This window comes from Haemaphysalis longicornis, unplaced genomic scaffold, assembly GCF_048455015.1.
Source record: "Haemaphysalis longicornis isolate Haplotype H1 unplaced genomic scaffold, Haemaphysalis longicornis Haplotype H1 scaffold_6, whole genome shotgun sequence".
NCBI classification, from domain to species: domain Eukaryota; kingdom Metazoa; phylum Arthropoda; class Arachnida; order Ixodida; family Ixodidae; genus Haemaphysalis; species Haemaphysalis longicornis.
In genome coordinates this window covers 3,919,960-3,945,477 of record NW_027526407.1, presented here as the reverse complement: position 1 = coordinate 3,945,477, position 25,518 = coordinate 3,919,960, and the positions used below count along the sequence as shown (strand labels likewise).

At 48.3% G+C, this 25,518-nt stretch overlaps 1 protein-coding gene across 1 annotated transcript; it reads right to left on the bottom strand.

Moving 5' to 3' along the window:
* Positions 1 to 15,116: 15,116 nt before the first annotated feature.
* LOC144141365 (uncharacterized) lies at positions 15,117 to 17,923 on the bottom strand. Its single transcript, XM_077672955.1, has 2 exons — positions 16,667 to 17,923; positions 15,117 to 16,245 (listed from the first exon to the last, which is right to left on the bottom strand). The coding sequence occupies exons 1-2, from the start codon at positions 17,142 to 17,144 to the stop codon at positions 15,935 to 15,937; spliced, it is 789 nt and encodes a 262-aa protein (XP_077529081.1). The 5' UTR covers positions 17,145 to 17,923; the 3' UTR covers positions 15,117 to 15,934.
* Positions 17,924 to 25,518: the final 7,595 nt, after the last annotated feature.

The following is a 25,518-nucleotide window of genomic DNA, read 5'->3' as shown; positions in this document are numbered from 1 at the left end:
TTATCGAGTATATGTTCACTACAACAGCAGCAAAGTTGACAGAGGACCTCGAGCAGTGGCAGACAACATCCGAGTTCATCCAAGATTTAAAACACAGAGACACGGGAAAAACGAATTTGATATCGCCGTGTTGAAGGTACTAAGTTACTTTTTTTCGTTGCTATAGCGGGAAACAATTATTTTCGGGGGCTTTGTGAAACTGAACCAAACCGGTAATCGTAGCATGGAGGAAATAGGTTCGGCATAGTGTCCAAACTATACGTAAGTAGTGGAAACAATATCCTTTAACATTTTTAAGCAACGGAAGTTCCCCCGCAGGGGCTTCTGTCAAAGCAGATGTTTGTGTGTTCAGTGCGACACCACGTACCCCGAGCACCCACGCCTAGCCAAGGAGGCAAGGAGGCGACTCTCACTGGCACATACCCTATCTTACTCCGTTGGGGTGCAACAGGGCGCAGCATCACAGCGTTCTTCGGCGCCTGCTGAAGCCACACAGAGAGAGGCTCCAGCAAGGCTCCTTGCGCCCCCGGTGGAAGCAGCTAGCGCTGCGCTACAACCTCCAAAGCGGGCTGCACGGTCCCCTGTATCGGGAGTCTCCAAGGCCTCACCCCACACCGTGAAGTCGAACAGTTCAACACACGTGCGTGCTGTACGAACCTCCAGCGTTGCTGAAGAGACGATGGACACACCTAAAGAAGGTTCAGCGCCCTCTACGTCGGAGGGGTGGTGAAAATTTCTAGACAATGCAAAGAGAAACAAGCCCAGAATCACAGTACCGAAAACTTAGTTTTCAGCAAATAAAAAACCAACATGGCCTTTATTGTCCACTGGAATTGCAGAGAAATTTTAAATAATTTAAATTACTCGAAAGACATCTTCCCCACACACTCACCTGTGTCCGTTTGTGTTAAGGAAACAATCTTAGGTCCTAAACACAAGAATACACTGAAATGGTTCCAGGTTTTCCGCTGCTACCGAGAGCAGGCGAGTAGGCTCTCTGGCGGTGTTACAATAATTGTTCCAAATGGCGTAGCAGGTCGAGAAGACAAATTTACACCAGGTTAGAAGCAGTGGCTGCCACCCTGCTTGCATTTAAAACAGTCACAGTCTGCTGTGTGTACATTAAACCACACCTCACAGTAACAGTACAAGATTTTGAAGACTTGGTAAATCAACCACCGGACCACTTTTTAATAATTGACGATTTCAATGGCCATTCTACTTTTGGAGGGAGTGGAGAAGTGACGCAAGGGGTCACATTTTAGAGAATTGTATTCTGTCCAATAATGTTTGTCTTTTAAACACCGGGAAACCTACATACTGCTCTCCAAGCTCAGGCAACATGAGCTGCATAGATTTGTCTTTCAATTGACCCTGTATATTTATCGATTTTAAGTGGGACATAATAGACAATTCTTATGGGAGCGATCATCTACCTGTGATCATGAACGTAAAACCTTCACCAACCATTATTCCAACAAAACCACACCGGTGGAAACTTCAGTTTGCCAACTGGGAACTGTTTACTGCCCAGGCAAGTTTAGAGAAACTTTTCTCGGACAGTCTTAGCCTTGATGAACTGAATGAAGTATATACATCCTGCATCGTTAATGCTGCACGCGTAGCTATTCCACAGTCAACGGGAGTGGTGAGGCAAACCTGCAAGGTATGGCGGACCCGAGAATGTAAACAGGCAAAACAAGAGCAAAATAAAGCATGGGGTGTCTTTCGAAGGTACCCAACACAGGAAAACCTAATAAATTTTAAAAAGAAAAGAGCTGAAGCAAGGTACATCCAACGCAATGCCGCGAAATCCTCATGGAACAATTTTGTCTCTTCCATAAATAGCTCTGCGGTCAGGAATTCGAACCCGCGACCACGTGTTCAGCAGCGCAACGCCTTGTCCACTGAGCCCCACCGGGGGGTTCAAAGTAACTATTAACAAATGAACTGTGTGCGTCCTCTGTGCGCGTCATTTCCCCTAGCGCTTCTAATCTTTCTGTGTTTCTGTAGAGTTTATTGCCGACCCTAGCTTCGTTCCACTAAATGTCCACTTCTGTGAAAACCCTGTTTCCTTCCTTACTTCACAATATATTTATGAGGTAGTAATCGCAACGGCTGGTTGGCGTTTTTTTTTTCAAGTGACTCTGAGAAAGATGTTTAGTACACGTTCTCCTTAACATTCCTTATAATTCATAAACGTTCGGCCGCCCAACGTGTTACGGTGCGCTTCTGTTTGACATACAGTTCTAGGTTAGTTACATGAGCACTGCAGATGTTCTTCTGGGCTACCGTTGCGGGTTCACAAACCAACGCAAGAAAGCAATCGAACGCGATTTCTTCTTTCTGAATGAGGCAAGCCGAAAAATAACTTTGCATAAGGGCTAAAGGTGCAGCGTAATGCGCTGTATTCACGGTTAATAAAATTATTGACAATTCTGATAGAAGGAAATAACGCTCGGTTTTAATGAGTAAGATATTTACTATACAGCGTATCAGCTAGAGAGCCGCGATTCTCAATACAGAGAAAGTGGCGCCCAAAAGTGCAACAAAGTGGTGCATAAAGTTTACGTGTCACACGTTCCACAGCCTTTTTTCAAACCGAACCAAAGAAAGCCATCCATGGTATGTAAATCACTTTTTTGGTATATTGCAGTTAAAGTTGGCATCACGTTGCGGGATTCACATAAACTGTTACGGAGTTAGAGAAGCAGCACTATACGTGTTCACGATCCCTGCAGAAAACAATAAACACAGCAAAGGCTCATCGTATAGAATACAGAATGCTTGGTCATTTTTACGAAATTACAAGGCAGAGGTAGTCTTACCATCTATAAAAGACCCGCCATAGTCGCGCTGCACCTTCTGCAAGTACACCGCCCTGAAAACGAATACAACCATCTATTCTTCACGGTGAAAACTCAAACCCAGGTGTTGCTTGCATGAGCAGCACCCTCCGCGACAAAGACCACAAGCAATTTTTAAATGAACAGAGATGAAAAGATGCCACTGCCTGAAATAGCGGAGAAAGAGAAACGTTTATTTTCAGAGCATTCAGGGTGTTCTTCTGGGAGTGCTTCGCTCATCGCAGGAATTCATGAGCTGTCTTTGCATCGGCTGCCCTCTCGGTGAGCAGGAGCTGGTCCGAGAGGCAGGGGCTGCACAGCAGTGTCTCACGGCTGTTGAGTATTTGTAAGGTGGGGAAGTGGTCGTGGGTGCTTGTTTTTTCTACACTCTAGGATAATATTGTCACGAAGACAAGGACGATGCAGTTGTGTTGAATGGGAAACACGTTTATTGGAGCGAACTTGTGCTCCCCTAACAACTCAAAAGAATACAGAGGCGGCGAAGCAGCGGTCAACAAAGTGACTTGCACAGGCGAGTGTCGTCGAATCGAATGCCCCGGCGTCCGCACTGCAGGCTTTTTATGTTTTGGCGCGCGTGGTTCTCGAAACGTCGATTCGCAGCGAGAACATAGTAGATCCAAGAAGATTATTCTGGGCTGTTCACGTTAGATCGGAATGCTCTCCCTATCACAACAGATAACACATGCGGCACAGAAAGAATGGAACACGCGCTTCCCTTGGCGCAGAGATAACACAGACCGGCGCAGCCAGGCGGTAAAAGCAAAACACAAATAAACAAACCCAATGTATGGTTCGCGGCATTACCCCCCCTCTAAGAGTGCATCGACCAGATGCTAACATAAGCGACAGTCCGAACAAATGAAAATAAAAGTTCGTCATCGACCGTAGAAAGGTTTTAAGTGAACCACGTGGACGACTTCAGGCCGCGTGCGTCGTCGTGATGTGCCGGAGTCACCATCGGGGATCACTTCGTAGGTAAGTTGGCCAACACGTCGTAGAATCTGGTAGGGTCCGAAATACCGTCGCAGGAGCTTCTCACTGAGTCCGCGTCGTCGGATGGGAGTCCAAACCCACACACGATCCCCTGGTTGGTACTCGGCGTCTCGGCGTCGGAGGTTGTAGCGGCCCGCATCCACCAGCTGCTGGTCCGTTATACGAACTCGAGTGAGCTGGCGGGCCTCCTCCGCACGTTGAAGATATCCGTGGACGTCGGCGTTGAGGTCGTCGTCTTCTACGTGCGGAAGCATGGCGTCGAGCATCGTTGTCGGCCTTCTACCGTAGACAAGCTCGAATGGCGTCAGCTGTGTCGTCTCCTGGATAGCCGTGTTGTACGCAAACGTGACATACGGGAGCACTTCGTCCCAAGTCTTATGTTCAACGTCAACATACATTGACAGCATATCTGCGATTGTCTTGTTCAGACGTTCTGTTAGTCCGTTCGTTTGGGGGTGGTACGCCGTCGTTCTTCGGTGATCCGTGTTGCTGTAGCGTAATACTCCTTGCATCAGCTCCGCAGTAAATGCCGTTCCGCGGTCTGTGGTTAGGACTTCCGGGGCTCCATGTCGCAGCACAACTTGGCTTATAAAGAACTTCGCCACTTCTTGTGCAGTCCCCCTCGGAAGAGCGGCGGTCTCTGCGTAGCGCGTCATGTAGTCTGTCGCTACGACAATCCACTTGTTCGGTGATCGTGACGTAGGGAACGGGCCTAAAAGGTCCATTCCAATCTGTTGAAATGGTCTCGATGGGACGGCGATCGGTTGCAGAAGTCCGGCGGGTCTTGTCGGCGGCGTTTTTCGTCGCTGGCAGTCACGGCAGCTCCGGGCGTAGTGGGTGACGTCAGAGGTAAGTCCGGGCGAGTAGTACCTCGCCTTGATTTTTCCAATAGTGCGGGCTGTGCCCAGATGTCCGGAAGACGAGTCGTCGTGGCACGCTTCCAAAATTTCGTCACGAAGGTCCGCGGGGATGACGAGAAGGTAATTCGCTCTTGTTCCGGGGCTGAAATTCTTCTTCACAAGGACGGAGTTTCTCAGGCTGAATGCTGGTAAGCTGCGTTTGAAGGTCCTAGGAACGGCAACGTTGCATCCCTCGAGGTACTCGATTATGACGCGTAAGTCGGGATCGGCACGCTGCTGGGCGGCTAGGTCGCTCTCCGTCACGATCCCGAAGAACGCGCTGTCTTCATCAGAGTCTTGTGGTGGTGGGTCGACGGGGGCGCGGGACAGGCAGTCGGCGTCGGAGTGTTTCCTGCCGGATTTATAAACGACGGTAACGTCGAACTCCTGCAGGCACAAGCTCCACCGCCCAAGACGGCCAGAGGGGTCCTTCAAATTGGCGAGCCAATACAGCGCATGGTGGTCTGTTACAACCTTGAATGGCCTTCCATACACGTATGGGCGAAATTTTGAAATCGCCCATATAATAGCCAGGCACTCTTTCTCAGAGGCAGAATAGTTTTTCTCCTCCTTCGACAGACCACGGCTAGCATAGGCGATTACCCTTTCGCAGCCGCTTTGCTTTTGAACAAGGACGGCACCCAAGCCTATATTACTGGCGTCCGTATGCATTTCCGTTTCGGCATTTCCGTCGAAATGAGCGAGCACGGGCGGGCTTTGCAGGCGTTTTTGCAGCTCGCCGAATGCTTTTTCTTGGTCGTTTTCCCAGCTGAAAGGGGTGCTATCTTTCGTCAAGCGCGTGAGTGGCTCTGCAATGCGTGCGAAGTTTGCGACGAAGCGCCGGTAGTATGCGCACAGCCCGAGAAATCTCCGCACGCCCTTCTTGTCTTTCGGCCTTGGGAAGTTCGCAATGGCTGAAGTTTTTGCCGGGTCAGGTAGGACTCCCGCGGCGTTCACGACATGGCCCAAGAACTTGAGTTCCCCGTATGCGAAACGGCACTTTTCAGGCTTCAGCGTCAACCCCGACGTACGAACGGCCTCGAGTACAGACTCCAACCTTGCAAGGTGTTCGTCGAAAGTCCGGGCGAATACCACTACGTCGTCGAGGTATACGAGGCAGGTGTGCCACTTAAGCCCAGCTAGCACAGTGTCCATGACCCTTTGAAACGTCGCTGGTGCTGTGCACAGCCCAAACGGCATCACCTTGAACTCGTATAGGCCGTCTGGGGTTATAAATGCAGTCTTCTCTCGGTCTCTCTCGTCCACTTCAATTTGCCAGTAGCTGGTATTCAGGTCCATCGATGAGAAGTACTTCGCGTGGCAGATGTGGTCGAGGGCGTCGTCGATTCGGGGGAGGGGGTACACGTCCTTTTTCGTGATTTTGTTCAGTCGCCGGTAGTCAACGCAAAACCTTAATGTGCCATCTTTTTTCTTTACGAGTACGACGGGCGCAGCCCAGGGGCTTTTAGATGGCTGTATAATGTCATCGCTCAGCATGTCGTCGACTTGAGTCCGGATGGCTTCCCGTTCGTGTGAAGAGACGCGGTACGGTGACTGTCGGGTAGGTCGGGCTCCATCTTCGGTTATTATTAGGTGCTTCGCTAGAGGGGTCTGACGTAGTTTTGCGCTCGACGAAAAACATTCGCTATAGCGACGCAGCAAAGCCAATAATTTTTTCCGTTGTCCTTGCGGTAGCGCCGGATTCACGTCGAATGGCTGCGGGAGCTTAATTGTTTCTACGGGTGTGCGTTCAAAGTCGTCGACTGCGATCACATCACTTGCTTCTTGCGTTTCTTCGAGGAACGCAATTGCAGCTCCCTTGTTTAAATGCTGGTACTCTTCGGTGAAATTAGTGACCAAAACTTGAGATTGGCGTTGCTTAAAGTGCGCAATGCCTCTTGCGACGGAGACACCGCGGTCGAGAAGCAACCTTCGATCACTCTCTACGATACCGTCGATGTTAGAAGCAGCATCCTCACAGTAGACGGCGATCATCAAGCTTGCGCGGGGTGGCAGGGTGATGTGATCGTCGGCGATCCTGACAGCAACACTGTGATCGGGGTTCGGCTGCGGCGTCGTGGAGTGATTGGAGGAAAATGTTATCGACTTGGTCTGCAGATCAATTATTGCGCCGTTGTCCGTCAAAAAGTCCATTCCGAGAATCACGTCGCGGGAGCAGTTAGGCAGAACGACGAACGCCGCAGGGTACGTTGTGTCGTCTATGGTGACGCGCGATGTGCACGTTCCACTTGGCGTCACGAGGTGGCCTCCTGCTGTGCGTATGTGCGGACCGTCCTATCTGGTCATAACGTTCTTCAGTTTAGACGCAAATGGTCCGCTCATTACCGAATAGTCAGCTCCCGTGTCTACGAGGGCGACTACGTCAAAGCCGTCGATGGACACCTTGACGTCAGATGCTGTCGTCCTCGAGTTCCGGGTTCGTCGGGGCGTCGTATCGCTGCTTGTACGTGTTGATGGTCGGGAACTGTGCATCGTCGTTGTCGTCGTCTTCTCAACGGACGTCTCGGTCAGGTCGGGAACGCGTCGCGCCGTGTAGCTGTCGTCGTGTTCGGGAGTCTCGTCAGGGTTAGGTCGGGTCGTCGGGATGAGGGCATGTCGTGAATCACTGTCTTCAGCGCGTCCTTGCGTCGTTGGAGGGTTTCCAGTTTTTCGCCGTAGAGCAACTTCACCTCCAGAAGTTGCCGCCTTTAGTTTCCCCCGCGTGGGCTGGGGGACCTTCCACGGGCGAAGTCAGCGTTGCTACGGCGGTTCGGCGATTGGTAGGGGTAGGGCGACGGCGAACGGTTGAAACGCGCTGGGCCACGGCTGGTTTCAGATAGATACTCGTCGATCTCACGTGGTCGTTGGCCAGGGAGAGGGCGAGGTGCGTCGACGGAGAAACCACGCAGTCCGAGTCTCTTGTATGGGCAGCGACGGTAAATGTGGTCGGCCTCTCCGCAGTGGTAGCACAGAGGACGGTTATCGGGAGTTCGCCATACGTCCGTCTTATTCGGCGTCTGGTTTCGGGCTACCGGGGGTCGGGCGGGTGACAGTGGGCGGCGGTACGGCGGGGCCTCTTGACGGCGTGTTGGAGCAGGGCGGGGTCGACGAACAGCCGCGGAGTATGTCATAGCTTGTGACTCTCGGGGTACCTCGGATGGCGTAGAAGTTCCCAACGCTTGTTGCACTTCTTCTCTAATCACGTCGGTGAGGGAAACGACTTGGGGCTGCGGCGGCGTTGGGAGAAGTTTCCGCAGCTCCTCTCTCACTATTGCGCCGATAGTCTCGCGTAGGCTGTCGGCCGGGATCCGCGTGCTGCCAAAGTCGTTCGCATTGGCCACGCCAACAAAGTTGCGGTCTTACTGCTTAGCACGCATTTCGAGGGCTTTCTCAATGGTGCTGGCTTCGGTCACGAATTCGGCGACGGTTTAGGGCGGATTTCCGGCAAGTCCAGCAAACAGTTCCTCCTTCACTCCGCGCATTAAGAAGCGCAACTTCTTTTCTTCCGTCATTTCGGGGTCCGCGCGGCGAAATAGCTGCTTCATCTCCTCAACGAAGATCACGACACCTTCGTTGGGGTGTTGCGTGCGCGTTTCCAACAAAAGGGCGGCTCTTTCTTTCCGCACGACGGTAGTGAAGGTCTTAGTAAACTCGCTTTTGAACTGAGCCCAGTTTGTCAAGGAGCTCTCGTGGTTCTCGAACCAAGTGCGAGCCGAATCTTCCAAGTAAAAGAAAACGTGCCGGAACGTTTCTGCGTCGTCCCACCTGTTGAAGTTCCGGACGCGCTCCAGTTTCTCCAACCATTCTTCTGGGTCTTCTGCGGGGGCTCCTCGGAACGATGGCGGTTCCCGGGGCTGCTGCAGGACGATTGGCGACGTTGTTTCTTGCACCATGGTGTTGGTTGCAGCATTCCTTTTCTTGGGCCCTTCTGGCATCAAACCGAACTCGGGCGGTAAATCTTGCAGGTGGGGGCTGGCTCTTGTTGGACTGGCTTGGCGGCTTTTCGAGGTTGTAGTGGGCATGAAGGGTGCGTACCCCGCACCTCCACCAGATGTCACGAAGACAAGGACGATGCAGTTGTGTTGAATGAGAAACACGTTTATTGGAGCGAACTTGTGCTCCCCTAACAACTCAAAAGAATACAGAGGCGGCGAAGCAGCGGTCAACAAAGTGACTTGCACAGGCGAGTGTCGTCGAATCGAATGCCCCGGCGTCCGCACTGCAGGCTTTTTATCTTTTGGCGCGCGTGGTTCTCGAAACGTCGATTCGCATCGAGAACATAGTAGATCCAAGAAGATTATTCTGGGCTGTTCACGTTAGATCAGAATGCTCTCCCTATCACATTAGATAACACATGCGGCACAGAAAGAAAGAATAAAACACGCGCTTCCCTTGGCGCAGCGATAACACAGACCGGCGCAGCCGGGCGGTGAAAGCAAAACACAAATAAACAAACCCAATGTATGGTTCGCGGCAATATGTCTTAGTGTACCAAGTTGTCGGCAGTATTGACATTCAGCTGGGTACTGGGGGCGGGGATATACGGTGTAGCATAATTCGGATGCGGGAAGGTGTTGGTTGGTAGGCGTATAGGTGGTGTTTCTTCAGATTTCATGTGGTTTGGTTGAGGTAGTGGGAAAGTCCATTGAATTAGCTTGTAATGTTGTATTATTTCATCGTATGTTACAAGAAGTATAGGCTTCTTCACATCCTCTGCGGCCTGGTCGGCAGTACTCGGGCCTTTTGGTGGGCAACTTCGTTGCCCTCCATGGAAGAATGTGCAGGCGTCCACACAATCCGTACTATTCTGTCGGGGAATTCGGTTGAGAGCACGCGGTGCGTTGCTGGTGCCACCCAACGCGATATGAAGATCCTCTACGCTTCCTGAGGGTCTCTTAAGACTGCCATGGTTTTGGTCTGCTTGACAGCCAGCGCCACAGCTAGCTCTTCCGCTTCTTTGGTCGATGCGATTTTTAGGGTGGTACTAACCAGGAGCTCTGTCATTGTGGTGGCTACCACTGTCTTTTCTCTTCTTCCGCCGGTAGCGGCTGCATTCGTGAATTTTGTTTCCAGTAGGGGGCCGTATTTCTTGTATAAGGATTTCGGTTTAGCTTCTCGTCGACCGGAGTGGTTAATCGGGTGCATGTTCTTTGGCAGTGGGTCAGGATAAGACATTATGCCTCGACCGCTTGGGAAGCTGCTTGTTTGGCTTCGCGCCTGGGGCGCTCCATTTGATTCGGTTCAACAGTCTGTCATCGCTTTTTGTCATTGCAAGCCGTGCTTTCTGGCTGCAGAGGTGGTCCTCTGTGAGCTCGACCACCTTGTTGTGCAGACCCATGCGAAGCAGCCTATCGGGTGACACGCTAATGGTTATCCCAACGGCTTGCTTCATGGGTTTACGGATGACGGTAATAAGTTTTCCGTATCTCTCTTGGTTAGAGGCATGTAGGACACTGAGTATCTCAGCCTCGTTAGAACAAACTCCTGGATAAGACAGACAATACCGTCTTCTTTCATGCCCCGGTGTCTATTCGTGACTCTACAACTCATAAGCACAACTTGTTCTGTCGTTCTGGTGAGGCGCTGGAGTATTATGTCCCATTTTGAAACAGCTTGCACAAAACCCCAAGTACCCAGTTTTAGCTGCAAGGTTCTGTACATGTTAGTACAGCTTCTGATTTTAAAACTGCTTGATACAGTCACATTTTTTGTTATGATGCAATAGGCTGATGTAAAATGGTACTTTATAAAAATGGTTCGCATAATTTTATGCAAGTGTGAATCACACGAACACCAGCACCAATGTGCCTATAATTTTCGATGCCGCTGCTTGAAAGCAAGCATTTTTGAATACTTAACAAAGTCACATTGTTCGCACTGCGTTTATACACTGTTAGTACCATTGATATCTTGTTGTCTTTGAGGGGACTGCTTAAATATTTTTTTTCAATGGCGCAGTATGTACTCACTTACACATATTTGGAAGGCGAATTAGATGCGTTCCATACGCGACGTTGCTCGGTTTTGTTTCCATGTGAGCCTTCAACAAGCATTCTTATCAACCAGAAGTTCCTAACTGTCCACTTGAAACGGCGTCATCATCAATGAGGTTATTAGACTTATCAGACTTACTGCAGGACGGAGGCTTCTTCGATAGACCTCCACCTGGTCCCGTCCTGCGGTACAACTGTCAATTCTTGGCCTCTGAATTTCTTATTTCGTCTCTCTATGCAATACTGACCTTCCCCTTCCAGTCCCGTATCTCGCGTGCCCAACCTGCTACCCTTTTAGAGCCCCTGTTGTTGGTTCTGCTCACTACAAGGCCAGCCCAGGTTTATTTCTTTCTCATAACTTCAGCTATGCTTTTTCCAACATAAATTTGCTCCCTGATCCACGATGCTGGCTTTATGTCCAAGAGTGTTGCTCATATCATAATTCGCTCAATTTGTTCTTGGGCTGACCTACTTTTGTTTTCCAGTTGCTGGGTAGGGCGTCAAGTTGCGACTCCATACGTCATGACCAGCCACACGCATTGGTTGTATACCATCCCCAGTGCTTCGCCCACTTGTCATTATTGACTTCACCTGGCCTACCGCCTGGGCGTGCCCACTGCTGAAGAATCGTTGCACGCTTTCAATTATGTCCAGATATCCGCCGTGGGGGCTAAGTGGCCAAGGTGTGTTGCTGCTGAGCAAGAGGTCGCGGGTTCGATTCTCGGCCACGGCAGCGGCTTTTCTGATGGAGGCGAAAACCAAAACCTCCGTCTGTACAAGATTTTGGCGCACGTTAAAGATCCCCAGGGGGCCAAAATTATCCAGAGCCGTTCACTACGGCGCGCCTTATCGCGTGCGTTGCGTCGGCGCATTAAACCTTACAATCAATCAATCAATCAATAAATCAATCAATCAATCAATCAATCAATCAATCAATCAATCAATCAATCAATCAATCAATCAATCAATCAATCAATCAATCAATCAAGTAATCAATCAATCAAGCAAACAAACAACTTCGTGGAGATGCGTGAATGTTTTGAAGAAGACGCGCTTACGTCAGGGATTTTTTAAGCTCAATCTGCTTAGAAATTTTTCCACCGACGAGAAAGTACGCGAGAAAAACCAGAGGAGGTCACACTTAGGCGTTATATCCGTTTAACAAACGCACTTGCGCTGAGATCCGGGGCCGTATCTCACAGAGTGATACACTGCGTATTACCTTTTGAGACTTGTACGCGAGTACAGTGCTTTTAAACCAGCGTTTCCCGTCTGGTTCACTATATGCGACGTATGATCAAGCGACAGCGGCCACTGACAAAGGATGGGGGCACTGCTCTTGTTGAATGAAGCCAAACGGTCGCCATTAGCTTATCAGCTTTACGGGCAAATAAACGGCTACGTTTAAGCGTTGGCGCAGCAGCACCATCATAAAAAAAACACTTTCGATTTTCCTAAAGCAGACACAGTTTGCACACGCCTTCGTTTAAAATTTCGATTAAATTTTGGTGCCGATATTTCCGAAGTTGGAAACCTAAAACGCCCTTTCGCCTGCCTGCTTTTGGAGCCGAACCAGGCTCTTTTGTAGCCGAAATATCCAGCCTCTCCTGATGACATCAGGAGCGAAACCTTCACTCCTAGCTAAACCACCTAAAAGGATACTTAGGCCGGCTCAACGAGACATGGGTGGGATAATATTCGGAATAACACTTAGAAACAGAGAACATGTTTCGTAGATCAGATCAAAAACCAGTGTAGAGATTATAGTTCAAATAAAGAAAACTAGATGAATTTGGGCTGGCCAAGTAATTATGCGAAATGACAATCGGTCGACAACCAGGTTGAAAGCGTGTACACCGAGAGACGAGTCTAGATAAAGAGCGAGGCAAATTACTCCATAGAGAAAGGAATAAGGGGATTTTTAGCAAAGAAAGAACTTGAGCGGGGCGGGAAGGGAGCATTTGAAATTCGAGAGAAGAGGCCTTCGTCCGGTCGGGAACACAGTGGGCTGCTGCTGCTCATGAGTATGCAACATCCGGGTCTTCGACGAGGCGAGAGGCGGCACCAGCTCACTGTTTCTCCAGGCTTGCACCACCAATGCAAGCTGCGCAACTGTTTTTTATTCAACCTCTTAGAATGCCCTTGCAGACATTCTGCGAACAAATTAGATGTGATGATATCTCACCGTCACATTCCTTTACAGATTGGGAACTTGTCGCTTTGCTCGTTACGGATTATCCTTACCTTACATCTACTTAATATGTCGTCTATGACTCTTGTTAGGTCTGTTCTATTCCCCGGCCCCGGGAAGCTTGCCACGTTGCCGCTGTGTATGAAAAATCAAGCGCTTCCTCATTGTCTATAAATGTCATGTAAAGGGGTTTATTCTACTCTGGTCGTTTCACTATTACTTGATTGACGACGTGAACGTGTTTCGTGGTTGAGCACCCTTTCCTAAAACCAGCCTGTTCTCTGGGTTCGTGGGATACTATGCTCTCACATATGCGGGTAACTATCACTTTGGTAAAGAGCTTGTACACAACTGCGGCTAGGCTGATGGGTCTCTGATGCTCTAAATCGTCAGGATCTCCTTTTTTAAATCACAATTATGATAGCGTTCTCCCACGCTAGGGGAATTTCGGAGTCTTTATGGATTCCGAAAAAACACATAGCACAATTTCCCAGCACAATATCCGCTTTTTTTTGGAAGATTCTCGTTTATGCCATCGTCGACTTCAGCGTTTACTTTTTTAACGCCCTTTAGGTCCTTTTGTACTTCCTCTTTAGCTTGTAGTGGACATGGTAAGTAAAGCTTAAACCTGAGTAGTTTACGCACTTGCCATGTTGCATGCACGGATGTCGCTCCTTTTACTTCTATTCGTTACTTTCGACAAGTCCGCTGATTGAATTCGTTCCGGCGTTCTTCACACTTTATTGTTGCTATGTCGCAGAATAAGTTAATACTGTTTCCGGGTTAGTTTCTTGGTTTTTCTACATGCTGCTTCGCCCAGGGCTGCTGCTGATTCTGTAATTTCCGTTTTTAGGTTGGCATTCACCCGGATACACTATCTTCGTTCGACGCGTTTAAATGCGGGAATTCGTTTTGAAAAGTTAATTTAAATTTCTTTGTCCAGGGTCATATTGTTTACATGCTAGGTTTCTTGCTTTTCACGAGTTTTCTTCTTTCTCCATGAAGATTCAGACTTACATTGCACCGAATCATTCTACGTTGGCTGCTATGTTAAGAATCTTGCCTAGCACCTCTACCTTCACCTAAATTGAAGGGAAAATAATCATTTCTTTTACCTTCAGGATGTTTGCATGTCCTGTACCTGTTGTTATTTGCGAAAGGATACGTTCAGTCACTTCGGTTATTTGTGTCCACGAATTCAAATCACTGCATTTCTTCGATAATGGTGAGGGCGTATTTCAAGTTTTCCCGCTGACCATGCTGCTAATTTGTGTGCCCTCTTTTGTGTTAGTTCCTCCCTTCACAACCGTGAACTGTGTTACTCCCTCATTAACTTCTGATTCCACGTTTTCGTTTAAGCAATCGACTGCTTCATCATCGTAGCCAGCTGTTGGTGCGTAGTCTTGTACTACGTTCAACCTGTATCACATGTTTTGTTAACACGGAAGAATTCCTCCAGTTTTCCTACTATCTCTCGGTGGTCGAAATATCCCACCCTATGGTCCTTCGATTCCTGGAGACCTCAGAACCACAGGGTACGCCTTCTACTAACCTCTATGAAGCGGTCTCTTATTCTTCTAACCTCCCGTACCCCTGCGATATCTCACCTAATACCGAAGGGTTTTTCCAATAATACACCTAGGCTATCCTGCCTATGTACAGAGTTCACAAGTTCGGCGTTGCATGTTCAGGTTACAAAGGCGGCCGTTCTTAGTTCAAAGAGTTTTACCACCCTATTCTCTAGCGATGGCCTGACAGCCACTGTGGCCAGGTGCTCTGCTTCTGCTGGGGCTGAAGGCGGAGAGTTTAGGGAGCTCAATAATGGAAGGGGGCAACTAATACACCCAAGGGGCCAGGTTTTTCGCTGGTGAGGGGGTGAATTGTGAGTCCCAAAGAGCTTTCCTAGCGTGGTTGCACCTATAGGGTTTAGCCTCGCAGGTATCCGAAATGATGGTTACTTTCGTACCGGGTTGCACTCTATACCCAGTATATACTGACAGTAAGCAAAAACAAGAAACGTCGAGTAGGTTGTTTTGCTGTGTCTGTTTTGTTCACCATTTAAAGTCCGTATTGTTCTTTGCGTCTTCTTGTACCTGGGCTACGTGACCTGGACGGTTTTGCTTTCCGGTAAGAAAAATTGCCAGCGTTTTGCCCGTATCGCTTGTGGGGTCTTACATGGTGTTAGAGCGGAGGCATGCTGCCAGAGTGCGCAAATAAAGAGCAGCGGGTGCTGGTGTCCACTAACAAAAGAAGGGCGCGTGTAATCCTTCGATAAGGTAATCACAAAGCGCTGCTGTCGTTTTCTGTGCACGAGCGCTGTCGAGATCTTCTATACTGTTTAAACTTTTAAACTGTCTTCGAGTGCGAATCGGTCCATCGGTAAATGGTGTAGGTATTTCTGCCTACCGAGGGGGGTTCAGGCAACAGCCTCGTCAAAACATTACAGCACAGAACATTGCGAAAGGAACAAGGGGCGTTACTGCAGCAGTGGAAAGGAAATATAAATGGCACAGAAGATACAATCAACAACGCACATCACCAAAGCACTTCAAGGTCCGGAGGCTTACGCACGACGGGACGGACGGCTGACCGCTTGCTGACGTGCGGGCTCCATGGAAAGTGGCTGGCGGCGGTCGCTTGTCTCTTCAGGCTCGCGGCACTACCGGCCGGCGCCTGCCCGCTGGAGACTCTCCCCGCTAACAAGCACCGCTGCGCTTATCTAGCGTGCACATAACATGCCACGCCCCCCTCCATCGCACCGTCTTTCCGCAGTGCGTTCACAGATGGCAGGAGAGGTGGCGCGCGGTAATTCGAATGTACCGACGCGACGGCTGAGAGGGGAGAATCCCTACACTTTCCCCCCCTCTGAGAAGAAAAAAAAAGAAAAAAAGTTCTTGGCACGTTGCCAAGCGCACACACCCGCACACTAAACGTCTGTCTGGCCCACTAATTCAGTCCCGAGGTCCCGCACGTCGATCTCGTGAGCGCAGTTCAGGCCTTCGTTCTGAAGTGGGCGAAGGTGACGGCGTTACACTCGCAGGATTCGGCGCCTTGGCTGGTGACGGGAGACGACGAAGTGGTGGCTGTCCGGGAGGCACGCCCGACGACGGAGTGGGGCGTCGGATTGCGCCGACGCGACGTTGCTCGTAGCGCTCGGATACGTCGCGGTTGCCGGTGGCCCAGGCCCAGTAGCGCCGAAACCTGGCCTCGGAGCTGCCTTGCTCGCGCTGCTCGAGAGGGTGGGGCCCTCCAGGGTGCTGTGGGACTGCTCAGGAGTCTCAGCACATGGGTTGCGGCAGGATCTGCGAAAACCATGTTCCCTTGCGAGCGACATCGATTTCACTCTAAAAGCAAGGGTAACGTGGGCACTTTCACGCAACTCGTCGTTCGGGCGGAACTCTGTGGCCGGAAACAGACAGTCCGGAGAAATGCGATTGAGTGAGACCGGTAACGGCAATTTCATACCGCTCTGGTTCAGGCCCGTCATACTTTCTGAACCAGGCTTTGTCAGCTGCGGTACTTGGAATTCATCCGTGCGGCCGACGAGCACCTCGGCCAGCTGGCAGGCCTCATCCGCAGCCAGGTTGGCCCGCACCTGGAAAATAGCTTTCAGGCTGCGTGAGAAGTCATCATCTGTGCCGTGCTCGGCCCGGACGTTACGTAATGCAGCAGCATTATTCGCAAGTGGCCAACTTTCAAGGGTCATACCAGTGGTGGACTCACCAATATTTCGTCCGCGATTGCCTGGGGCCGGGTGGCTTTCCGCTCCGTAGCCCATGTTGTCCGAGACCGGGTGGCCTCCGGCCCCGTAGCTCGCGTTGGCAGAGACCGGGTGGCCTTCATCACGAGGACCATGAGTTGAGTCGTCAGAGTGCCCCGGGCAGCGCGTTAATGAGGCGGCATAATGCGGCTCGGGTTTGGGCTGACCGGAAAAACCCGTGGGGCTGTCGCATGGGAGCGCTTGCTCCGGCCGCCGCTGAGCATCATCCGCGGTCTCATCCGCTGCAGGCCGACAAGCGGCCTCAACCCGTTGATGATCACCATCGGGAGCTGCAAGGCTCGTCCCGCCCTCGTCTGTGTTTGGGCCGGACGGCATCTGCGCTTTGCTGCAAAGCTGTGCCTGCAAACTTCGCAATAGGATTCCGAGCTCGCGGAAGCCAGCAGCCAGGGCTTCCCGCTCGGATAGGGGAAGATGAAACATGTTACCCCGGAGTGAAAAGCGGTTGAAGTTAGAGAGTTATGCCGAAAACAAAAGGAACTGTCTATTTAGGAGTGCGCAAGGTGAGGATTGCCTTTTCTGCAAGTGTGCAAAGAATTCTAGTACTGGCATTTCTGAAGCTGAGCCGTAATGCGTGTGCGCTATGGATAAAAGATGCCACCGTATGAACAGAGCACGCTCTAGCACAACGCCCACTGCGGGTAATGCTTATCAGTTGTGGCGCGCCGGAAAACTGGACATTCGGTGCCGCGGCAAAGAAAACTATGCAGTGCGCAGGCTCGTTGAAAAGAAATGAACCCGGGCGAAAGAGCAACTACATTCTACCCGGTTTTCAGAGCGTCTAGCGCAGTCCGGAACAGCAACAAAATACCTTTCGCTAGGCTTAAGCGCTCAGTTTCAAAAAAACAGCTGCCACTTCCAAAACAAATGCCCGGAAGGGTTACTCGCAACTTGCTCCTGTGCGTAATTGCCTTGCTGACAAAGGACTGTGCCAGCCTAAATACACGTTGGGCGCCACTGTAGGTATTTCTGCCTACCGAGGGGGGTTCAGGCAACAGCCTCGTCAAAACATTACAGCACAGAACATTGCGAAAGGAACAAGGGGCTTTACAGAAGCAGTGGAAAGGAAATATAAATGGCACAGAAGATACAATCAACAACGCACATCACCAAAGCACTTCAATGTCCGGAGGCTTACGGCACGATGGGACGGACGGCTGAACGCTTGCTGCCGTGCGAGCTCCTTGAAGGTGGCTGGCGGCGGTGGCGTGTCTCTTCTGGCTGGCGGCACTCCCGGCCGGCGACTCCTCGCTGGTAACAAGCACCGCTGGCCTTATTTAGCGTGCCCAAAACGTGCCACGCAACCCTCCATCACACAGTCTTTCCGCAGTGCGTTCACAGATGGCAGGAGAGGTGGCGCGCGGTAATTCGAATGCAGCGACGCGACGTCTGAGAGGGGAGAATCCCTACAAGGGAACCACGATAAATGTAAAACAAACGCATTTGGAGCTGTTCCCACATAACTGGAAACGCAAAAAAGCAAACGACTACGGTGACGCAAAGGGAAACAATGATCACTCACGCTTTGTTGCGCTCGAGCAATGAGATGTATACGCAGCTAGTTGAAGTAATGGTATCCGTCTACACAGAGAATCACTTAGTTCTAACGTAAGGCGATTGTCTTTCATTGAAGTAATTATAGATATGAACGGCAAGATCGTTTTTGAAAGACGATGCATTAGGTGATTTGGAGAGGCGAACCAGGAAATGAACTGGACAATATTAGACTGCAGTGGTCACTCAGGCTTCTTCGAATCGAACCTTTGGATTTTAAAAGTGAGAGAAATTCTTTATGGCGACGAAGCAAAGAAAAAAAAGGAGGCGTGAAAGAGCTAGGGCTTGTAACAAACACACGACTTCTCCACCAGCATAAAATGAAGGGAAAGACGCACGTGTACACGTCTAAATATATCGTCTCTCCTAATACGCCCCCCGTCCCCTTAACCGTGGGTGCTTGAAGTTTAACACTAAGAAATAGGCGAGCCCAACAACGCGGTTTTGAAGGCGACAGAGTTTGGTAAATACAGGGATGAAGGAAGGAAGAAAATCCGACGTGAAAGAGCTGTAGCTTGTAACGTGCATGGACAGGTTTGCCGCATACATCATAGGATAGGAATAACCCACGTGTCCACGCCTAAATATTTACTCCGTCATAATAGATGTTCAGTTCCCTAAACGTATGGGCTTGAACTCCGCTGGTTAGATGTATGCGAGTACTAAAGTGTCATTCCAAAAGAGACGGGAATTGTTATCTACAGCGATGAATCATCGAGGAAAATCATACACAAAATCGCTAAAGAAATATTGCTTTTACCATTTAGTGACGTGTTTTGCCGCACGCTTGATATATTTATAGCAGAAAAACAGATTTCAAGTGAAACAACAAGATACCGTGGAATGCGGAGTATTAATGATGAATTTAGTTGCATCTTTTATAATGTGTGGTTTTGCGAACACGTTCTGCGACAACGCCGGCCACCATCTTCTCGTAGGCCGTGGAAGAATCGTAGCACTTACGATGCAGGAGTTACGTTTTTATGAGTAAAAACTAACGAATGTGATGCAGCGAACTTCCTAAATGTTTTACCCTGAATTTTCTTTTTATAATTACAAGGATTCTACTTCTTTATTACAGCTTAACACTCCTGTGGACTTCGACAAGTACGTAATACCGGTTTGCCTTCCAGTGCGGCCGACCAACGTTCTCGGGATTCCATTGCGCATAGCCGGATGGGGAGCGTGGGAACACGGCAAGTTGGACGCAACAAACACTACCTTATTGTGAAGTGGACAAAGTGAACTACATCTGGTCATTGGCCTCTTTAACGCTGCCCTCACAAAGCCATAAAAACTGGGATTAGCGCTTTAAAGAACAGGACACACGTAAGAGAAAAATGGACAGGACGTGTGTCCTGTTCTTTAAAGCGCTAATCCCAGTTTTTATGATCATGAACCAACTAGCCCAGAAACAAGTTTTACTAACCTCACAAAGCCCTATGTTTGCAGAGATGATCCACCAAAACATATATCGTCAATGATTTGCACCCCAGCCTTCACACAAAGATACTTCAATCGTGATATTAATAAGCATTATTTTATTGCGCTCCCCCTGCAAGCGTTCAGCAGCCGAAAGTGTATGAGTAGAGAAAATGGATGGTGATTAAGCAGCACCAACAGAATAAACACTAAACCGTGGGTAGTGCGTCCGTAGCTCTATTTGCACTAAACTTGTTTTTTTACAATCTACTCATCATAGTACGCCATATTACGCTGATTGAGCCTGACACCCTTCTCACAACTCCCTGAACGGCGGCCCTGAAGCTGTAGAAAGAATGCGGGCGTTTTGTTTTCTTGCGGGGATCGACCGGTCATCTAGCGTAACTACAATAACAGCTGGCGGTCGCGGCCCCGCCTTTAATCGGGCGAGAATATGTCAGGCATTTGCTTTGCAATATTATTACCACCAAGTTGCAGTACATCTCTCGTATCTAAATTTTAAAGAGGTAGCGTTCCTCAGTGCAGTACGGTGTCGTACGCCAATTCATTTATTTGTAAAATATCACGGCCTTAGAACGGCCTGTCGTCTAATCTGGGCCCGTGTTTTTGTTGTTTTTTGGGTGTTTTCTTAGGTTCTCCTAATGAAGGAGGTTTCTCTGTGCACCCATATGCTATATATTTCATGTCATTCTTTTTTCGAACAAATGCCTAGAGAAGTATGTTCACAAGGTTTCTAAACTACAAATATTTCGTATATCTGCGCTCTTTTTATCTCGCCTTCAGCGAGAACGTTTAGCCGCTTTTATTATCCTTAATTACGGACATTGTACACCCATCCTATATTATGCCCAACGGGCCGTGTGGGTATCTGAAAAGAATCAGTTAAAATATATCAATAAATAAACAAAATGGAAATGTGGTTTGGGCTGAATGAAGATAAATGCAATAGGACAGGAGGTACGTATTATATTGAATTTGGCTATTTGCGACATGAATAACAAAGAGTCAATGCTACTCATGCTCGTGATAGTTATCGCAGGTAATCTACAATGGTTAAAATAAGTACTGTTACTCAGAAAGCACCTTGAGCGTGTCCAAAGCTTAGGCAAGAGGTATATTTAAAATTGCACTTTAAGTAAAGCAGGCACATGTAGTAAACAATTCTAGTAACGCACGTTCTGAGAACAGAATGCGATCGACAATTTGAAGTCCCTTATAAGGGAAGTAAGCTTACGATGAAGAGCCTAAAGTTCGCGCCTTGAAAATAGCAATGTATATCAATCGAAGCTGGCAACACCGGAATGTTAAATTGTTGTGGGATAGAAATTCTGTCCATTCCTCAAATTTTTTTTATTTTAGTCAGGATGGCTCATCTTCTATATTGGAATGCAAAGACCGCTGCAGAACCTCGATCATTTTATAAATTGGTGACTCTCCTAGTGCATTGTAAGGCAAGGAGCTTTAATCGCCAATTAGCCCTGTGAAAAAACACGTTAAGCATTGGGTCGTCTACTGTGAGGCACCAGTAAACTAAGCGAGCACTTCGACCCCACCTTTTAAAAAAATATATGTAAGAAATAGAAACTTTTTCTTTAAAGATGTAGCGGGCATCGGTTTGAGCACGGTGAAAGGAATACTCAGAACAAAGTGCAGATGATGGGGACGAAAATTTTTCATGCAAACGAGTTGAATGTATACTCTTAGTTTTTATTGTACTGTGGCTACAGAAAAAATTCCCCGGAGAGTTCTACCATGGATTTTGCAAATAGCTATGTGTAGAAACACAATTAGCTGTGGAAACGGCTCGTAGGTATAAGTTTCTGTAAACTTCGTGGCGTAGGTATTTTCTTGGCATTCTCGTGCTTCGCCTAAATGAAGTAGCGGTGCACAAAGCGAGGCGCAGGAGAAGAGAATAGCAAGGGTAGTGGTCACCACGAAAGCACTACAATAGCGGAAATATCTTCAATGAAAACAGTGTCAGAGCCTCTGGTGTTCTAACGTAGTGAATAAATATTCACTACATTAGAACACGTTGCAAAATTCAACAAATGACTTATTGGCAGTGTATTGGCGTTGGCGGTATAACACTTCTATGCGTGTGCCAGCCTTTGTTGGGTTCCCATCTACCTTTGGTAGAACCGGGAACATTGAAACACTAACCTTGGTGGTGTTGAGTTTCGCTTGGCCTTTAGGTGACTACATACGCCTTCGTAGGCAATATATTTCAACATGTGTGTTAGAAACGCCCTCGGACAAGCTGCAAAACAGACAAATCTCTTTAACTGTACTACTGCGGTAGAGATTCCCACCGACGCCGGAGCACGCCACTACCCTGGTAATACCTCTAAGGGCAATATCAAATGCATTTAAGGGAACGTTTTAGCTGTGGCGATGACTTTCGCTAATCAAAGCAGTGACCGGTCTTTGGCGCCCTGTTATAGGCAGGGAGCCATAGGGACTCATGGAGAGACGCAAGTACTACAGTGATCAGAAAGGTAGAAGGGACCGCTGGTGAAATGATCGTGAAGTGATAAATGATCTTATCGTTTTACAGAGCCTTATAACCCGCCGTGGTGGCTCCGTGCATGAGGCGTTTTACTGTTTAGCCCTGAAACGCGAGTGCAATTCCTGCCAAGGTGGCTGCTTTTTTGATGATGACAAGTATAAACGCCTGTATGTTGTGATTTCAGCGCGTGTAAACATTCCCAGGTGGCCAAAATAATCTGGAGCCTTTCACTACGGCGCGCCTCGTTGACTACGTATAGCTTTGGTGAAACATCCGTCCAGTCCGTCAGTCAGTCAGTCAGTCAGTCAGTCGGTCAGCCAGTCAGTCAGCCGGCCAGTGAGTCACTGAGACTCCTGTCAATCAATCAATCAATCAATCAATCAATCAATCAATCAATCAATCAATCAATCAATCAATCAATCAATCAATCAATCAATCAATCAATCAATCAATCAATCAATCAATCAATCAATCAATCAATCAATCAATCAATCAATCAATAAACCAGTCAGTCAATCAATCAATCAATCAATTATTCAATAAATCAATCAGAATTTGAGAGCCACACTTGCTTAGAAGCGGTCGTGGAAGGAACAAGCCGGCAAGAGTCAATAACGAATTCTCGGAATTAACGCTTGTTAGGACACAATTCTAGGAGGGTCGTAGAGTGGCCAATCAAAAGCAGCTTGTGCTGAATTCTACCCTACCCGTTTGAGATGAAAATGGATTTATGTTGTTTCTGTTCTGGGTTACAACAGGTCCACATCCGGTAGTCCTTCGCAGTGCACTGATAAGAGGAATGCAATATCCGGAGTGTAAACAAATCATGAAGTTCCGAGAAATTTTCGTAAACGAATCCCTCATAATTTGCGGCCAAATGTTCGGCGCCAATACCTGCTTTGTAAGTACACGAAATTTTTTTGGAGTCAGTTTGATCTGTAAAACGTCATTTGTTGCCGAAGACAGTTGCGCAGACCATTGATTGGCCCTCTGCCATTTAGTTCAACCTGTATAGTCGACGCCATCAGCTGATGTTTATCTGAATTGAGAATTATTACAACCAATTTTTGGAGCGATCGGACACCATGAGAAAAATGTTTGCTAAGTAGAAGTTTGCGGAACAAAATCAAGTGTAGTCAACACTGGAATGCAGGGTTTTCGCACTTCGTTAGCACATATAAACGAGTTAATAGCACCATCGCATAACTAGAGCCCTTCGTAGACCGCGGGCTTGGTGCCTCCGGCAGCAAGGCGGCTAAGCCCAAATACCTACCTTAAAAATCACGTCGATAAATGTTGTCTGTTTTTACAGCTACGGCTATCGAATGCGCAATTAAATCGATGTGCACTGGGCAAACATTTTCCGAGAGTTAAAACTCATGCCGATTTGCTTAAATACTGAATATATAAACGATTTCAGACGGTTATGGTAAGCGCTTTCCCAAACGAAAAAAAAAACGGTTCAATTTCTGAAATTTAGGCGAGAATATTTTTTCTCTTAATTCATGTGTTCCTGTGGCTGCCAAGAACTGTAATGATTTAATAAAGCAAACACCTAGGTTGGACGACAGGGAAAGGTCACAGTCGAAGAACAGAAAAACAAAATATCCTTTGTCGCCACGGTAAATATTTTTTGTGCCATCAAATATTTGTAAATACAATTGCCTTTCCTGCGTTCCGTTGCCTTCTATATTATTATGCAACTGCTGCCAAGGAAGGCAACTATGTAATGGCTATAAGCGAAAGCGGCAGCTGGAGTGGCTTGAACGTCCACCAGATTTAGGAACGGTTGGAGTCGCGTCCACCAGCGCGGGTGAACCAGCTGGAGAAAAAGGCCATTGCATTGTGGCAGCAGGAAACGGGCCTCTCAACTCTGCAATTCGAGCCTTGAATACAGAGATATCGGTGTACATGCGTCGTTCCTCGAAAGGGTGCAGAACAACACAGACAAGTTGAAAATGATGACGTTTTGATTGAAAGGAAACCTAGGAAGAAGAGTTAATGGGGCATTTGAAGGCTGATTTAAAGTGTGGGAGCCGCCGCTCAAAAATGCTGGCGTAACCACAGGAAACAGAATTAATGCTTCAATAAAGCGAAGATTCACCTTCCTCAAAGAACCTGTCACATTTACGGGTGGGACAACAATATTACGATCTCTCGTGCGAGAGTTGTTTAAGCTTCCGACATTCAAGTTGCAGTCATACGAAGGTTAGCTAAACATTTGGCCTAGATTTTTAGGAACAAGGAGAACTTTCAAAGGCTACGTTCGTTCCGGAACGAAAGGCAACCGAGGCAGTTGCTGGACGACGTGCGACGTGTGCGGATTATAACGCTGCGTCGTCATTTTTCGATGACGCTTTCCTGTCACTCCCCTCATCGTCTAAGCACAAGAGAACATGACAACAAGACAAGCATCGTCTACGATCGAACCAAGAACAAGACGACATGAATATTTTGTACGAGCTTCTAAACTGCACACACTTCAATTTGCGGGTACGCAGAGCACTCAAAATCAGTTGGGCGACATATTCTACCATGCTGGCGTATGTATTGCTGAAAGCTTTACCAATTGATATCGTGCTGGGTTGCGCGACATCAGCCTGTGGCGCGTTGCAAGACCTTAGCTATGTTCCTCATGAAACAGCAAGACAAATTGTTGTCTTATCGAATGTGCTAATCCGGCACATTCAAGATTTAGAGCTGTAAGCTGTTCGGTAACGACTGGTTATAGAATTTGGCAGTGGAAAAAGCCATGAATTGGGTCATCAGCTGAAGACAAGCTTTTCTACTTACGTGTCCGTATGCGACCACTCCAATCCGCCGCGCCAGCTCTACTGTAATATTGTCTGGCCCCAAGAAAACAAGAAAGCACTCTCTTGTTATTCATGGAAGACGTTTAGTGACAAGTGCAGTTTTACCAGCCACCACCTCGTAGCCTGGTTTATTCTAGAAATCAACCATGCCTAGATAGCCGTTTATTAAAACATTTGCACAAGAGATTACCGCTCTTACATTCTGTGAAGCTGGATGTCCTGCGAAGCTGGACAGAGTCGACAGAGTGGACGAACAAAAATATACTTGTCTGCACTTCGCCACTGAGCATACTTGGTAGCCATTTATCCGGATGAAACGTAAACATACAATGTCTTTATTCTAGGGAAGAAACATGGAGCTGTCTGTTTCCCTCCCGTGTCGTCGGCATCTTACTGTGTAACACACAATTCAATCCTAACAACCAGGGAAGACGCCAGAAAGGCTGCATTCGCCTGTTTGACGTCCACGTGTAAACCTCGA